Source organism: Apodemus sylvaticus, chromosome 1 (assembly GCF_947179515.1).
Source record: "Apodemus sylvaticus chromosome 1, mApoSyl1.1, whole genome shotgun sequence".
Taxonomy (NCBI): domain Eukaryota; kingdom Metazoa; phylum Chordata; class Mammalia; order Rodentia; family Muridae; genus Apodemus; species Apodemus sylvaticus.
Window position 1 is genome coordinate 1,869,532 of NC_067472.1, and position 17,618 is coordinate 1,887,149.

The 17,618-nt window shown below is 40.6% G+C and overlaps 1 protein-coding gene and 1 pseudogene across 1 annotated transcript in view; one reads left to right on the forward strand and one right to left on the reverse strand.

The window, feature by feature from the left end:
• Window positions 1–355: 355 nt before the first annotated feature.
• Pdzd8 (PDZ domain containing 8) overlaps window positions 356–17,618 on the forward strand; it is a 61,667-nt gene continuing 44,404 nt past the window's right edge. The window contains exon 1 of the mRNA XM_052182527.1: window positions 356–1,492. Coding sequence (XP_052038487.1) covers window positions 624–1,492 — 869 coding nt within the window. The 5' untranslated portion in view covers window positions 356–623. The remainder of the gene's footprint in view (window positions 1,493–17,618) is intronic.
• LOC127685393 (60S ribosomal protein L26-like) lies at window positions 8,159–8,570 on the reverse strand (annotated as a pseudogene).

Below are 17,618 nucleotides of genomic sequence, written 5' to 3' on the forward strand. Positions count from 1 at the left end.
GTCGCTGCCCTGCAGGGGAGGCTGCAACCCACTGCGGGATGCTGGGCGGTCGCCGCAGAGATATCGGGCAGGACCCACGGCCAACGCGGGGGATGGGCGCAGAATAACGGACGGCCGCGCAGGGCCCCGTCAGCCGGACTTCTCCAAGTCTCCCTCCATTACTTCCCGCGTTCCTGAGACCACTGATGCACTGATCGCCGCCCAGCCGGCGGCGGAATGCTGGAGGGGGGGGGGGGGGAGCTGCGCTGGAGGCGCGCCGAGAGGCGGGGAAGGACCCGCGTTCAAGCGCGCCCGGCGCCGGGGGCGCGCACGCTCCGACGTCACGCGCAGCTCGCCCAATGAGCGCAGGCTCTGCGGGGAGGCGCCGTTCCCGCCCTCGCCCGCCGCCGGTCGGCCGCTCCGGCCGCCCCCGGGGGAGCGTCTGAGGAGGCGCGGGGCCGCGGCGGGCTAAAGCGCCGCAAGGCAGCGTCCGACTGCGGACGCTCGGTTCGGGCCCAGGCTGCAGCTCATCCACGACCGATGTCCTCAAGATGGAGGCGGCGGGGGCGACGGCGTGAGGAGGAGGGCGGCGCGGAGAGCGCGGGAGCAGGCCGAGGGGCGGCGGGGGCGGCGGGGGCGGCGGGATGGGGCTGCTGCTCATGATCCTGGCGTCGGCCGTGCTGGGCTCATTCCTCACGCTGCTCACACAGTTCCTGCTGCTCTACCGCAGACAGCCCGAGCCGCGGGCGGACGAAGCGGCCCGCGCGGGCGACGGCTTCCGCTACCTTAAGCCGGTGCCTGGCCTGCCCCTCAGGGAGTACCTCTATGGCGGCGGCGGCGAGGAGTCCGCTGCTGGATCTTCCGAGGCCGGCGCTAGCCCGACCTCGACCCCCGACAGCCCGGCCCCACCGACGCTGGAGACCTGCTACTTCCTTAACGCCACCATCCTGTTCCTGTTCCGGGAGCTGCGGGACACCGCGCTCGCCCGCCGCTGGGTCACCAAGAAGATCAAGGTGGAGTTCGAAGAGCTGCTGCAGACCAAGACGGCCGGCCGCCTGCTGGAGGGGCTGAGTCTGCGCGACGTGTTTCTGGGCGACACGGTGCCCTTCATCAAGACCATCCGGCTGGTGCGGCCGGTGGTGGCCTCAGGCACCGGCGAACCCGACGACCCCGACGGGGATGCGCTGCCCGCCACCTGCCCGGAGGAGCTGGCCTTTGAGGCGGAGGTGGAGTACAACGGCGGCTTCCACCTGGCCATCGACGTGGACCTGGTATTCGGCAAGTCCGCTTACCTGTTCGTGAAGCTGTCGCGCGTCGTGGGGAGGCTGCGCTTCGTCCTCACCCGCGTGCCCTTCACCCACTGGTTCTTCTCCTTCGTGGAGGACCCGCTGATTGACTTCGAGGTACGCTCCCAGTTCGAGGGGCGGCCCATGCCCCAGCTCACCTCCATCATCGTCAACCAGCTCAAGAAGATCATCAAACGCAAGCACACCCTGCCCAGTTACAAGATCAGGTGAGAGAGGGGGTCAGAGGAGTGGAGGGAGGCTACCCGGGGGGCGGTAGCCTGGGAAGGGCCAAGGCGGATTCCCAGCACGACCCTGGCCTGAAGTTTGCTTCCACCTGGACTGGAGGCTCCCAAGTAAAGAAAAGCGGGTAGTGGGCTCTTCCCATGCTGCCAAGGCAGCACAGGGAGCTGGAAGCCTGACCCCTTGTCCCTGTCCAGTCAGTGAGTGCCTCTCTTGGGCCTGTTGAGACGCACTTGTGTGTGGTTGCTGCAGCCTAGGGGCAGCGGCTGTGTCTCTGCCTTTGCAGCATCTCCACCACGTGGAGAAGTTGTTCTGGACACACTGCAGACCTGAAGGGCGTGCTCACAGCCCGGGTGCGTTCTGTGTGGCACGGGCCTTGGCAGCTCTCCGGGCAGAGGCAGGGATTGTTGTAGAGGGGCGTGACTTGGAGGACTTGAGTCCCGTGCCAGGTGGTCTTTGTTAATTTGGGGTAACTGTCTTCTGCCCTTGGGAAGTAGGTTCAGCACCACAGACAGACCCAGACTTTTCAGGTGTCTACTCCCTGTGGCTGTTCCTTAACCCAATGCTCCCAAGTCACCTTGGGGAGTAATATCTTAAAGACAGTGATTTGGAGTTTTTAAAAGTTCCTCTGTAGTATCTGGTGACCTAGCTTTATGGCATTGCACTTGATTAATTAATGCATGAGTTTTCTTTTGCTAAATTGGAAGTGGAAGGGGAAATGAGTATTTGGAGGATTAATGGTGTCATATGTGGGACTTGGAAGGCTTGTTGGAGTAGAAAGGCTCATGTTTCTTTTAAAATGACCAAATCTTTAACTTCTCTTTCTATCCTTCTTTAACTTTGGGTTCACTAAATAGAAAAATTTTAGATTTTGTTGTTTAATCTGAAATTATCAGTCTCTTATTGCCTTACGTTACTACTGCTCTTTTGTGGAGATTGAATATCCCTGGACGTTATTTTCTCCCACAGTCTAAGGCACATAATGCAGAAGTAGTGCATATTTGGCATGATTTTTGATTTGAGGAGTTTGGACTTCACTATGTTTTGTTAGGCTAATAGTATAAACAACAGTCTAAACTTTTGGGCAAGAGAACTATTGTGTGGAGTACATATTTCAATGGATTTATAGGGGATGGTGAATTGGTCATTTACTCTGCAGGATTTCTAGTTCTGTAAAGTAGATAGTTTATGAAACCTACTTTTACATGACTACATTATGAGTTGTAGTTTTTAAGCAGTGATGTATTTATAGCAGTGTTGCTAAGAAAGTCGTAAGCAAAAGTTACAAATTTTAATAATCACAACTCTTGATCAATCAGAAACCACTGCAGAGTGCATCACTCAATATGTAGAGTTTTTGGACATTATTATATCCTTGTTACTATTCTCAGTGCTCAGGAATCAATACTGATCAGATATAAAGTTCCACCTTCATAAAGTTCAGAGTTGAGTGAGAATTTATTATCTACTTCATAACATTTAGACTCAGGTGGAGTTTATGGAAGGTTGAAATTACTAGAAAGCTGCTTTTGGGTTGGTAAACAGAACTAGAAAAGTGGGGATGGGAACACTGGCTGAGGAAGTGCTAGCATGTCTTGATTGCGCAGCACTTATCCAGAAGTGTGCTACACTGGTGATAGTGTGGGCCTGACTTCAGAGGATTTTATAGCACGTCCCTGACATATCACCATTCTCACAAAGAGAAAGTAGCTAGTATCACTCCTGCTTTATTGCTGATGAAGCAATAAACAAAGCACCTGGCAGTTAAACAACCTGCTTAAGCCACACGAACTGAAGTGCAGCTTGGGAAAGTGGGGCTGCCTTTTTAATTTTTTGTAACTAAAGGAATTTATTTCAACTTCACTCTTTTATTTTTGGACTGGGAATTATCTACCAATAAATGCTTAATGGTTTAAATTTTTGCTTTCCTGTTTGCAAAAAAACTTATAAATCATTCTGATTGGATGAAGAAAACTACACAACAAAGTTTCTTTGGCTTTTAGAATTAAAAGTAACATTTTACACAGCCCAAGTCTTTAACCCCAAATCCAGAAAGAAGTCCCTTAAGTACATTAGGATGACTCCATTTAATTATCTTTTTTTTTTTTTTTCTTTTGGGTTTTTTGAGACAAGGTTTCTCTGTGTAGCCCCGGCTGTCCTGGAACTCAGAAATCCACCTGCCTCTGCCTCCCCAGTGCTGGGATTACAGGCATGCGCCACCACTGCCCGACTTCCATTTAATTATCTTGATTATTATTAATGCAAATAAATAAATATAAATATAAATGGTTCCTAAAGCAGAACAGACTAGGAAATGGAAGAGGTTGTCGTCTTTGGGCACACAGAGTTTTGATCCTGATAATTGTTAACATTACTACCCATGGTGCTGGGAATGGAACCTGTAGCATGCTAGGAAAGCCATCTGATACTGAGCTTCACCACAGTACTTCCATCCAGCTCCACCTTTTTCTGGTTCTTAAGTGATTTTTTTTCAAAGTATTACAAAAGTAAATTAGATATCTTTTCAAATTAACCTAGAACTCCCAGTGAACTGTAGCTATAAAACTTCCTGACTTAAACTAGAAACTTCAAGAGGATCTTTTAAATAAGTTTTTTGTAAGGCTAAATAAACCTTTGGGTGTTACTTCAACATTTCGTTTTTAGTCCTCCAGATGTGTTTATCCATTTGAACATCTAATCTTCTTAGTAGGAGCTAAAATAGTAAAAGAAAATTATACTAAGCCTTTGGGCTCTTTGCTGCTTTAATCATTATGTAATTGTCTTGTTGGGGAACACTGTTGTCACCTCTAAGTTCCTGTTTTCCCTTTTCATATTGCTAAAATGAAGTAGGCTTTTGCAACTAACCAGGTCCTAGGCTTTGACCTAGAAATAGTCAAGCTTCCTAAGGACTCATGATAGATGTTTAAATTTACCAACTAAAGCAGTCTTTTATAAAACACTGGATTTTAAAAATGAATTGTAATATGCTAAAACTGTGTTCCCTCTTGTATTGAGGTTAGGAGTTTCTTTATTCAGTCCCCTCATTGTTTTAATCTTTTTTCACCTTAAAATGTGTACTTCAAAATTGTGCATAAAGTAGAAATATTTATAAAACTTCCAAATTAGTCTTTATCACTGATCTCTCATACATGGAGAGTCTCTCTTCACTGTGAAGTTTGAGTTATAATTGTGGGGTGGCAGGGCAGGGATATCTTGGGTTTAGGAGTCACATATTTGAGATTCCTTTTTTTTTTTTTCTCTCTCTTGAGATAGGGTTTCTCTGTATAGCCCTGGCTGTTCTGGAACTCACTGTGTAGACCAGGCTGGCCTCGAACTCAGAAATCTGCCTGCCTCTGCCTCCCAAGTGTTGAGATTCTTATTAATATATCTGCTTTAAGAGCAGCGGTTCTCAACTTTCCTAAGGCTGTGACTTTTAATACAGTTTCTCATGTTCTGGTAACCCCAAACATAAAATCATTTTCATTGCTAATTCATAAGTGTAATTTTGCTACTGTTATGAATTGTAATGTAAATATCTGTGTTTTTCAATGGTCTTAGGTGACTCCTGTAAAAAGGTCTTTCAGCAACAACTTCCCCCTTTTTAGGGTGGTGTTGTCCTGTGGTCAGCACTGATTGCTCATGCAAAGAACAAATTGAGTTTCCAGGCACTATTTGGCCTGTACTGTACTGATTTCCCAGTGCTGAAAGGTGAGATTTTACTTGAAGTCAACTTCTGGCTTCTGACTTTTATTTCCACATATGCATTCCACATAACAAGCAAAAGAACCTGTAGTAGCATCCCTGGGGTAAAACTGTGTAAGGCCTATCCTGTATTTCGTAGTTCCTAATCACCTGCCTCATTTAGCTGGTCCCTGGTTGACTTGGCTGGTGATTGTTTTACTTGTTTTAAACTTTATATTTTTGAGAGAACTACCATTGAGCAAATTTACTTATAACAGAATCTATATAGTGTTGAATTTTAAAAAGTCATTCTGCCACAAATTAAAAGTAAAAATCTTGAAATATTTCCACTTGGCTTGTTGGGTAGTAGTTGAAAACAGCAGGGTCTGCCTTTTGTTTGAGTTTGGTTGGTAACTAAACAATTCTTGGCTACAAAAGAGGAAACAGTTACTTGATTGGCATTGTATTTGAGTTTATTAAAGATGGAACATGTAGGGAAATCATAGGTATTTATGGGTATAGAACATCTTTTGAGCATTCGTTTTTACTGTAATTGTTTTGTCCTGTTTTTTTATTACTATAAACATCATGAAATATATTTGTAGGAATTTTTAGATATTCTCAGTGACTTGAAAGCAAGGAAGATTGCACTATATTATTCTGCTAAGGTTGAGAGACAGGACAATAACACCATTATATTAATGTACACACCATTGATTTCCAAGAACTAAATTAGACTTGGTCTGTAAAACCTCCTGTTTTATAATGTAGTTTATACATAATTTATTTCTTGGTCTAATGAGATAAGGAAGAAGAGCATTTGTTCTTAATGTCAGTTACATTTAAATTTTTTCCCTGATTATTTGAGGCAAAGATGATTTTAAGTAATCCATTTTCTCTTAGAAACATCCAAAGTAAATTCACACACACAAAAAAATGACAAAACTTTTTGGACAGTGTGATGTATTGTACTTATTCTTTCATACTATTTCATAGTTATTTTAGAAAGTAATTTATTTTTCAGTAAGTGCTGATTGCATACTGCATATATCTAGTTCTTTGCTGGGTATGCCGGTGATAAAAATAGTCATAAGGAATTCATGCTGTCATGCTATTTGTTTTCTAGGGCAAACAAATAATCAAGTTAATAATAGTGGCATTTGGATATACTTAAGACTTCAGTTTGTGAGGAACACGAATAGATCAATATCTCTGCTAAAGCAATCAGATGATTACTTGTTATATATAGTATGTATATCTAGGGAAAAACACTATATATAGGGTTCAGTATTACTCAGCTCCACATATCCACTGCAAAAAGTAAAGCTAGAGTTAAAAGTCTCTGGTTTAATGATAGCTTTACTTCTGGCACATTGGGTTTCCTGAAGATGCTATTGTTATTGAAATGCATTGATAAACTGCTTTAGAAATCTGAGGGTAAATGTGTATGAGGAAGAAGTTAGGCTTTAATCAGTAATGTATATGTGTATTGGCTATCTCAGAGAACCACAGTTTATTCCTGAAATAAAGCATATCATGTTGGAGGACTCTCCTATGGGTGTCTGGCAGGCACTGTAAGCAATCCACACACTTGCTGTCTCTCTCTCAAGCAAGAGAGACATCTTGTTTTTATGGATACAGAAACTCAGGCTTAGAAGGGATCGGTAACTTTCTCAGAGTCCTAAATAAATAAATAAGTGAAGTAATAGGAAAAATCCAGGAATCCCAAAGTCCCATGCTGTTTCAGTAGCAATAAACAATCTTACTCCAAGTTCAGAGGGCTGTGTAGGCTAGGTGCTTTTAGGCCTGTAAGCTTCAATTGTTTTTTTTTTTTTTTTTTGTATTTTTAAATTTTAAAGGATGATGAAACTCTCTGCACCTGAAAATTCTGAACTCTTAACTGCCTGGCCTTTTTCAGATCTTTACCCTCAAAAAAGACAAAACTCACATGATTCTAGCCTGCCCAAAAACAAAAAACAAAATGCTTCTCAGCTTTTTAAAGGGTCTTTTGAGTTTTGTTTTATGGGAAGCTAATGGAGAATGTGGATAATTTCTGTAGAAAAATAGAAAAACAGATTTTTGTTTAATTTCATGATTTTTTTTTTTTCCGAGACAGGGTTTCTATGTATAGCCCTGGCTGTCCTGGAACTTACTCTGTAGACCAGGCTGGCCTTGAACTCAGAAATCCACCTGCCTCTGCCTCCCAAGTGCTGGGATTAAAAGCGTGCGCCACCACTGCCTGGCTAATTTCATGAAATTAATTAGTTACCTTGAAACATACGTAGGGATTTTAGACATCAGGCTGAAAACTAAACACTGACAGGAGACAGTTTTGTTGTCACAAATTCAACTAATACTAATAAGCTAGCACAGAGCAGACACTTCATAGCATACTTTCTTATAATGTGCCCAAGAATGTATGGCTCAGATATTTCTAAACAGACTTCTGTTTTCTCTCCACCTCTCCTCCCTTTCTTTCTCCTCCCCCGCCCCCCCACCAGTTTCTTTGTTTCTCTGTCTCTTTCTCTCTTCCCTCTTGGTGAGATTTCTCTAGCTTCTTTGAGGCATCTGATGCAATAATAGTTCAACATTGATATCTGAAGTCCAAGTTTCAACTCTTTCAACACAAATGATATACCATTATCTTCCTTCCACCAATCTCATTGAGTAAATGCTGAATTTTTTTTTTTTTTTACAGTATTTTGCCAGTCTTTTACAGGTATTCAAATAGTGTTGAGTAGTTAAAAATCTATTCCTGCTATTCCCAGTGTTATTTTGGAGTATACGTAAATGATCAAACATGTGCAGTCATTTTATACACTGAGTACATGCCTCTCGGTTCTTTCTCCTCTTTGTGACCCACGGATGCATTTGCAAGTAGTAAGATATCCCTCCCAACAGTATGTGTGGATCCAACTCTTCTTCTTTATCCCTTTATAAAAATAATTTAAGCAGTCTTTAATGAGATTCTACTACTCCTGCATCTCCTTAGTTGTTTTCTTGTGTTTACCCTTCTTCTTCTTCGCTGCTTATTATTAAGACTTGGCTTTCCTCTTCAGGACCTTCTTGTCCAGCTTTAGCCTGGTGATAACCACATTGCTGGGTGGATGCTCACATGGACAGTTATGCCATTAGCCTTTTCTTGCCGTTTTTGCTCATGTAGATGACATATTCTTCCTATACACTGGCCTTTGTAATTTCCTGAGACAGTCTGAATTTCATCATCCTTTCTATTGGACACAGATTGAACATTACACTTCTGTCTCAGCTCTTTGGAAGAGGGGAAGAAGGGAAGACATGATCTCTCCTAGAAGAAGAAGATGCATTGAAATACTGTTTGTAGTTCTTGCTTTGGTCAGAAGTCAAAAAGGGACTGAACTACATTTTGGTGGCTCACAGTCCCATGATGGCCACAAAAGGGGAAAAAGATTATTCTTCATTCTTGATTATTCTCTGTTTTTCTTTGGATTTCTTAAACAGAGTAATATGGAGTGTTTACCGCCCACCCTTTTTTTTTGTTTGTTTTGTTTTGTTTTTTTGTTTTTTCGAGACAGTGTTTCTCTATATAGCCCTGGCTGCTCTGGAACTCACTGTGTAGACCAGGCTGGCCTCGAACTCAGAAATCCACCTGCCTCTGCCTCCCAAGTGCTGGGATTACAGGCATGCACCACTACCGCCCCGCTCACCCACCCCTTTTAAGGAGGGTGTGTGTGTATGTGTCTACATGTGCATGCACATGTGCACTCATATGCCTGTGTGTGTACAGTCTAGAATTTGGTGATGGGTTTCTGACTCAGCTGCTCTCCACTTTACTTTTAGAGACAAGTCCTCTTACTGAACTTGAAGCTTGCAAATTCAGCTGGACTGGCTAGCCAGCCAACTCTGGGGTTTGTCCTGTCTCTGCCTCCTAGCCTCAGGATTACAGGCCCTTGGTCTCCTAGATGTGGTTCTAGGGGATCAAACTCATTTCCCCATGCTTGCACAAGCACTTTACTGACAGAGCAATTGTTTCAGCTCTAACTTGATTTTTTTTCCTTAATGGTTAAAGATTATTGATGACTGATGATTTAAAAAACAAACACTTTTGTATAGTCTCTAGAGATGTGTGCCTCCTCTCCCTGCAGATAGCAGTTCATTACAAGAACTTTGATGTCAATCCTAGCCCTGTATTGGATATAGTTCCTCTTTTCTGCACAACTAAAAGCCAAATGTGGGTGCTTTTGCAGCCTTCTCTACATTCCAAAGCCTTTTTTTTTTTTTAATTTTACATTCCTAAAAATGTCAATATTAATTAACTGTAGATTATTCTTTCCTTGAACTAATATAGAATAACAATACAGTTCATTTTTATTAGTTTGGTGCATAATTGTCAATTTTTGCAAAATCAGCAGAATGTGTCTCTTTATTCTGTAGTCAGCACATTGGGCACCATAAATTCTTCATATGGGAAGAGTGAGACTGATTCTGTGGTGAGAAGGATACTGAAATAGCTGGGCTCTGATTTGTTTTAGTAACAGAGCTGAACAACCTCTTTCTCCCCAACATAATTCATTCTTTTTGTTGTATACTAAAAAATACTGTGGCTACTGTAGTAAAAATAAGCCAGGAGGCTTTATTCTTTTGCATTAAGTACTGTTTTCATGACTTTTCTATTGCTAAGATAAAGACACCATGTCCAAAGGCTTACAGTTTCAGAGGGTTAGAGTCCATGAGCATCATGGCAAGCAGCATGGCATACATGGCCCTGAAGCAGTAGCTGAGAGCTCAAGTATTGATACATAAACAGATAACACAACCACACGACCACACCTCCTAATCTTTCCCAGACAGTTCTATTAACTGGAAAACAAGTATTCAAAGTATGAGCTTATGGGGTCCATTCTCATTGAAACTGCCACAAGTACTTTTTTTATTTTCTTGAGTCACTGCTAAGATATTTACCAGTTAAATAGGCAGTTGTGACTTAGGAATGATATTAAGGAAGGATGTTGTTCCTAGGGTCATATCTGTAATTACCTCTGCACAGTTTTGTGACTACAAGTTTTTGCTGGAAAGTTTTTTTGTAGCAGTAGTAACTCTGTCTTACACATATGCAATCCTAGCACTTGGGAGATGGAGGAGGAGGCCACTTGGGAGATGGAGGAGAAGGAGGAGGAGCAGGAAGAGGAGGAGGCCATCCTCAGCTACATATCGAGTCTAGGCCACATGAGACCATATCTCAAAAAAAAAAAAAAATCAAACCATAGTGAGCCTGAATGAGCTGATTTTTTTTCTGCTTAGTAGCTGAAATTGAGAGAGAGAGGGAGGGAGGAGAGAGAGAGAGAGAGAGAGAGAGAGAGAGAGAGAGAGAGAGAGAGAGAGAGAGAGAGAGAGAGGCAGACAGACAGACTGTGACTACAACATTAAGGATCAGGAATCTCTATCTTGAAAATTGTGCTCTGTTCTTAAGACAGTTCATGCATGTAGATATAAGTATCTAGCAAATTACATATCTAGTGTTTGTGTTATATGCTAATGTTTTGTCTGTTTCACAAATGTGTTTTTTAAAAGTCATCCATCTCCCCCATTCCTCTCTCTCTCTCTCTCTCTCTCTCTCTCTCTCTCTCTCTCTCTCTCTCTCTCTCTGTATGTGTGTGTGTACCATAGGAACATGGGATTATAGACAGGTGCTACTACATTCAGCTTTACATGAGTGCTGGAGAACCAAACTTGGGGTCCTTACCCTTGCATGCCAAGTGTTTTACACACTGAGCCATTTCCCTTTCCCATTCCCCATATGATGATTATAGTTGCTGACTAGACTACATATAGTCTTACCTTAGTCATTTGATAACATGAATAACTCATTCAGGTCTTTTAGTTCTCTGTAACTTGCTAGAGTAAGGTATTCTTATATAGCTTTATGAAAATTATTTTTAGAAGGCACTGAAAGTCTCTTGTTCTTACTGTTATTGACAGATACAACTTCTCTGTAAAATTTAGCACATCAATATTTGGAAAGTTTGTTTGTTTATTTGTTTATTCATTCTTTTTTTTTTTTTTTTTTTTTTTTTTTTTTTTTTTTTTTTGAGACAGGGTTTGTCTGTAGCCCTGGCTGTCCTGGAACTCTATAGATCAGGCTAACCTTGAACTCAGAGATCTGCCTATTTCTGCCTGCCAAGTACTGGGATTAAAGGCATGCTTCACCACTGCCTGGCAACTTTTTTGGTTTTTAAACAGGCCACAATAGCAAACTTTTGATATGGAGGAATTAAGTTAAATATTTGCAGTGAAATGTTTCTTTTTGTTTTGATGTGGTAAGGAGTATACAGTTCAGAATATTTGGAGATGAATAAAGAGAAAAAAATTGATGATCTTAGTTTGTAATAAACTTTACTAAGCACAGTGTATCTAAGTTACAGCCTTTTTAAAAAAGTAAATTACTTACTGAAAATATCTAAATAACACTTTAAAATTTGAATAGACAACTGAGTAAATTACTGAAAACTTGAACTTTTTAATAATTTTAGAGTTAGGATTTGAACTCGATTCTGAGCGTCTTGGAGGCTATGAGAAGTTATTGAACTGGACTCTGGTAATAATTGTTGGGACTTAGGAAATATCTATGTTCATAAGGTTTTTCTTGAAAAGTAACTTAGCCTCTCTCTGAAATAAATAGTAGCATTAGCAGATATGGAATTTGTGTTCTGGTTTAGTTTATCCTAGGACAAATCATGCTGCTTCTGAGACCAATTAAAAGAAAATCTAGAGTTTAAGGTTGAGAGAGAAAAATAATTATATGAATATGTGATTTAGCAATTGCTTCCCTGTTCTGTAGGGTGAATCTTCTCTTAGAATAGATTTTATGTATATTTCTCAAAGGATAGACAGGGAGAGTCATTAATCTTTTTTTGTTTTTAAATATATATATATATATATATATATATATATATGTATGTATGTATGTATGTATTGTATGTATGTATTATTTATTTTTAATGTATGTGAGTACACTGTAGCTGTCTTCAGACAGACCAGGGGACATCATAACCCATTACAGATGGTTGTGAGCCACCATGTGGTTGCTGGGAATTGAACTCAGGACCTCTGGAAGAGCAGTTGGTGATCTTAACCGCTGAGCCATCTCCCTAGAGTCATTCATCTTACAAGTATTGTTTAGTCACTTACTAGTTGAATGTGATTATTATAAACATAGAGGTATAGGTAATATTAAAATTATTTATACTTCAGAAAATATTTTGCTTTTATTTGAGAGAGAACAGTTAGAACATTTGAGTATGATTTCCTCCCCCTGCTCTACTCCCTACTCTGCTCTACTTCCTGTGTGAAGTATGGCTTGTTTTGTGACTTGATGTGACCAGACAAAACTGCCATAGTCATACATAATGGTTCCTGCCTTTTCCACAGTTGGGAGGTGATAATTTTACCTTAGGTTGTTTTCTCTCCCCCAGTCCACAAGAACAGTTTATTCAATAAAATTTAATACCTTGTCAGGAGTACTGTAAAGTCCAGAAATAAATTTGTGGTAAAGGGACTAAATCAAAATAGTCCCCTTTTCGAAGTGGTTTTTGTTTTTGCTTTGCTTTAAGTCTAGTAATGAGAAACAATGTAGCTAGGTTAAGTACCTGTCTAGTGCAAGCATGTGGACCTGAGTTGGGATTCCCCACATCCATGTAAAACCTGAGTGTAGTATTCAAGTACCTGTAATTCTAGTTCTGGTCATGAGATGTGTGGACAGGACCAAGAAAAGCTGGATCCTTAGAGCTCATTGGTTAGCTAACCTGACTGGATCAATGAGTTACAGATCTAGCTAATGAGAGACACTGTCTGAAAAGATAAGGTGGAGGGACTAGAGAGATGGCTCAGCAGTTAAGGACATTGTCTGTTTTTCCAGAGAACCTGGGTTTGATTCTCAGCACCCTCATAGTGACTCATAACTGACTGTAACTCTAGTTCCATTGGATCTGATCCAGGCCCTTGCTGGTCTCTGCAGGCATTAGGCATGTACATGATGTATAGACATACATGAAGACAAAATACCCATACACATAAAATAAAATTAAACGATTAAAAAAGTAAGGTGGAGTTTGATAGAAGACACCTAACATTGACCTCTGGTCTCCACAATTGTGTATACCTGTATACAAACTCTAACACACAAGAGTTATAATCTTTAACTCTTTTTAAAATGTAGTTGAGGCACCCTTTTGACTGGGTATTTTCAATCTTTATAAGGGAGCCCTATCAAGTCAAATTATACTCCTAGTGATGTAAAGTATAAAAATGTAATTTGCCTTTCCCATTTAGTTATTTACAGTGGAGTTTTCAAGAAGTCATATGACATATTATGTCATTACTGACAGCTAATGGAATGTAAGCCTAATTTCTCATGGGGAATATTAATGGACATCATCCCTAGAAACAACACCTCTTTGGAATCCTCAGTAATTGATAAACCCATGTGAGGATCCCAAGAACAAAGTGTTTGCAAACCACTAATTTAACCTAATGTTTATTTTCACTATATATAAAGGAACTATTCTTGTTTGTCCTTTGTGAGTCACCTTTGATGAATATTGGATATAGATATTATTTTCAATTGCGATTTAGAACTGCTAGACCATGCGGATGATGCAAGACATACAGGAGTAAGAATGGATCTGAAGCAGTTTCGACTTTGCCATTTATTGTGTAGTACCAAACAAGATATTTGAGTTACTTATTTATTTATTTTGCTCAACAAATGTATGTAGTTTATTTGAGGTACTGGAGATTTCAGAACAGAAGATAGCCAGTTGATTCTTTATTCTTAGACCAAATCTAACCTAAACATTTCTGCTAACCTGTGTTTTCTAGACTCTTTAAACATCTTGTCACAACTTATTCTTTATTATATTATTATTGTTGTTATTATTATATATTTTCTTTATTTACATTTTGAATGTTTTCCTCTTTCCTTGTTTCCCCTCTGAAAATCCCTATCCCATCTCCCCTCTCCCTGCTCACTAATCCATCCTGTCCTGGCATTGCCCTACCCTGGGACAATGAGCCTTCATAGGTCCAAGGGCCTTTCCTCTCTTTGATGTCTGACAAGGCCACCCTCTGCTATATATAGAGCCATGGATCCCTCCATGTATACTTTTTGGTTGATGATTACGTCCCTGGGAGCTCTGGAAGTACTAGTTGGTTCATATTGTTGTTCCTCCTATGGGGATGCAAACCCCTTCAGCTCCTTGGATCCTTTCTCTAGTTCCTTCATTGGGGACCCTGTGCTCAGTTCAATGGTTGGCTGAGAGCACCCCCCCTCTGTATTTGTCAGGCACTGGCAGGGCTTTTCAGGAGACTGCTATATCAGGCTCGTATCAGCAAGCACTTGCCGGCATTCACAATAGTTTCTGGGTTTGGTAACTGTATATGAGATGTATCCCCTAGTGGGGCAGTCGCTGGATGGCCTTTCCTTCAGTCTCTATTCCACACTTTGTCTCTGTATTTCCTCCCATGGGCACTCTGTTCCCTCTTCTAAGAAGGACCAAAGTATCCACACTTTGGTCTTCCTTCTTGAGCTTCATATGGTCTGTGAATTATATCTTGGGTATTCTGAGCTTCTGGGCTAATATCCACTTATCAGTGAGTACATACTATGTGTCTTCTTTTGTGATTGTGTTACCTTACTCAGGATAATATTTTCTAGTTCCATCCATTTGCCTGAGAATTTCATGAATTCGTTGTTTTTAATAGCCGAGTAGTACTCCATTGAGTAAATGTACCAGTTTCTGTATCTATGCCTCTGTTGAGGGACGTTTGGGTTGTTTCCAGCTTCTGGCTGTTATAAATAAGGCTGCTATGAACATAATGGAGCATGTGTTCTTATTACGTGTTGGAGCATCTTCTGGGTTTATGCCTAGGAGTAGTATAGCTGGGTCCTCGGGTAGTACTATGTCCAATTTTCTGAGGAACCACCAAACTGATTTTCAGAGTGGTTTTACCAGCTTGCAATCCCTCCATCAATAGAGGAGTGTTCGTTCCTCTTTCTCCACATTCTCTGCCAGCATCTGCTGTCACCTGAATTTTTGAATTTAGCCATTCTGACACTGCTGTGAGGTGGAATCTCAAGGTTGTTTTGATTTGCATTTCCCTGATGACTAAGGATGTTGAACATTTCTTTAGGTGCTTCTCAGCTATTCGGTATTCCTCAGTTGAGAATTCTTTGTTTAGCTCTGTACCCCATTTTTTAAATAGGGTTATTTGGTCCTCTAGAGTCTAACTTCTTGAGTTCTTTGTATTTATTGGATATTGGTTCTCTATTGGATGTAGGATTGGTAAAGATCAATCTGTTGGTTGCAGTTTTTGTCCTATTGACAGTGTCCTTTACCTTACAGAAGTTTTGCAATTTTATGAGTTCCCATTTGTCAGTTCTTGATCTTAGAGCCTAAGCTATTGGTATTCTGTCCAGGAACTTTTCCCCTGTGCCCATGTGCTCGAGGGTCTTCCCCACTTTCTTTTCTATTAGATTCAGTATATCTGGTTTTACATGGAGGTCCTTGATCCACTTGAACTTGAGCTTTGTACAGGGAGATAAGAATGGATCAATTTGCATTCTTTTACATGCTAATCACCAGTTGAACCAGCACCATTTGTTGAAAATGTCTTTTTTCCACTGCATGGTTTTAGCTCCTTTGTCAAAGATCAAGTGACCATAGCTGTGTGGGTTCGTTTCTGGTTCTTCAATTCTATTCCATTGATCTACCTGACTGTCACACTGTACCAATACCATGTAGTTTTTATCACTATTGCTCTGTAGTATAGCTTGAGGTCAGGGATGGTGATTCCGCCAGAGGTTCTTTTATTGTTGAGAATAGTTTTTGCTGTCCTGTTTGTTGTTGTTGTTGTTATTCCAGATGAATTTTCAAATTGCTATTTCTAGCTCTATGAAGAATTGTGTTGGAATTTTGATGGGGATTGCATTGAATCTGTAGATTGCTTTCAGCAAGATGGCCATCCTGCCAATCCATGAGCATGGGAGATCTTTCCATCTTCTGAGATCTTCTTAGATTTCTTTCTTTAGAGACTTGAAGTTCTTGTCATACAGATCTTTCACTTGTTTAGAGTCACACCAAGATATTTTATATTATTTGTGAATATTGTGAAGGGAGTTGTTTCTCTAATTTCTTTCTCAGCCTGTTTATCCTTTGAGTAGAGGAAGGCCACTGATTTGTTTGAGTTAATTTTATATCCAGCCACTTTGCTGAAGTTGAGTGTTTCATTTTTAATCTCCACCTATAGAAAATGGGGCTTATTAAGTTCCATACATTGTTATGTGTTGCCAGAATCAAGGATACATGTGAAAATATAGTATGACTTACAGAAGTTTTAAATTTTAATGGCTAAAAATACTAAAATGGGGAGGGATGCTGGCTATTGTTGATTTGTTATCTGTAATTGCTAGTTGATATGTCCATGCAAGGTACAGTTTTAAAACAATTCTAGGCACTGAACTCAGGGCCACCTGAAATCTAAAGCTGAGGGAAGAGAACTAGCCATGAATGTAAAATTTGAGTCAGTAGAGGTTCTGAAATGCTTCATTGTGGAGGATGAAGGAGGATGTTTGCTTTCTGATATGGCTATTGAAGGCCAGCCTTAATACAGGTACACAAAGTTTGATATGAAGTATTTCTAGAGTATATCCCTGTGTCACATGGTTTACAAGAAACTACGCATCTAAGTCTTAAAACACTTGTACAAGATGAACACTATTGCTCTCTTTTCAAATGAAGAAACTGGGCCTCTCAAAAGCTGAAGTAACTTGCCTAAAAGGTCTAAAACCTAGTAATTATTAAAGCCAAAGTCTGAGATCAAGTAAACAGTACTACTTTAAATTACCTTATTTAAAAAACCCAAAAAACAAAAACTGGAAAGTCATAGGGAAATCATAGAAAATCTGAGCGAAGGAATTCAGAGTTCTACAAAGAAAGAAATTATGGGCATTAAAATGGATGTGGAATGCATCAGCGAGGAGTAGGGGACCGCTATGAGTAGAGAACTATTCTTCATTAAATGAAGCTGACATGAGATTATTAACCCCAATGAAAGATATCTGAGCTATATCTAAGTTTTTTCCTTGTCTTTTGTTTCTTCCTCATTCTTACCTCTACTTCCCAGATACCTATCCTAAGAGTACATTAATGATAGAGTACATATCATTTTGTTATCACACTAGTTTAACAGCTTTTGCCAATGCCATCTAATGTGGGCAAGATCATCAGGTTCAAATACAACTTTATTTTGAAAGGAGCACTGGCCTTGGGTGTGAGTGCGCCTCTGCTTATATTGGCAGTATCTCTGTTCTCTTTAGTTTCTAATTTTCTCCTTTATATTATAGGATATTTGTACATTTATATACAGTGTTGTATAGAATAAATATTTGAAAGTGTT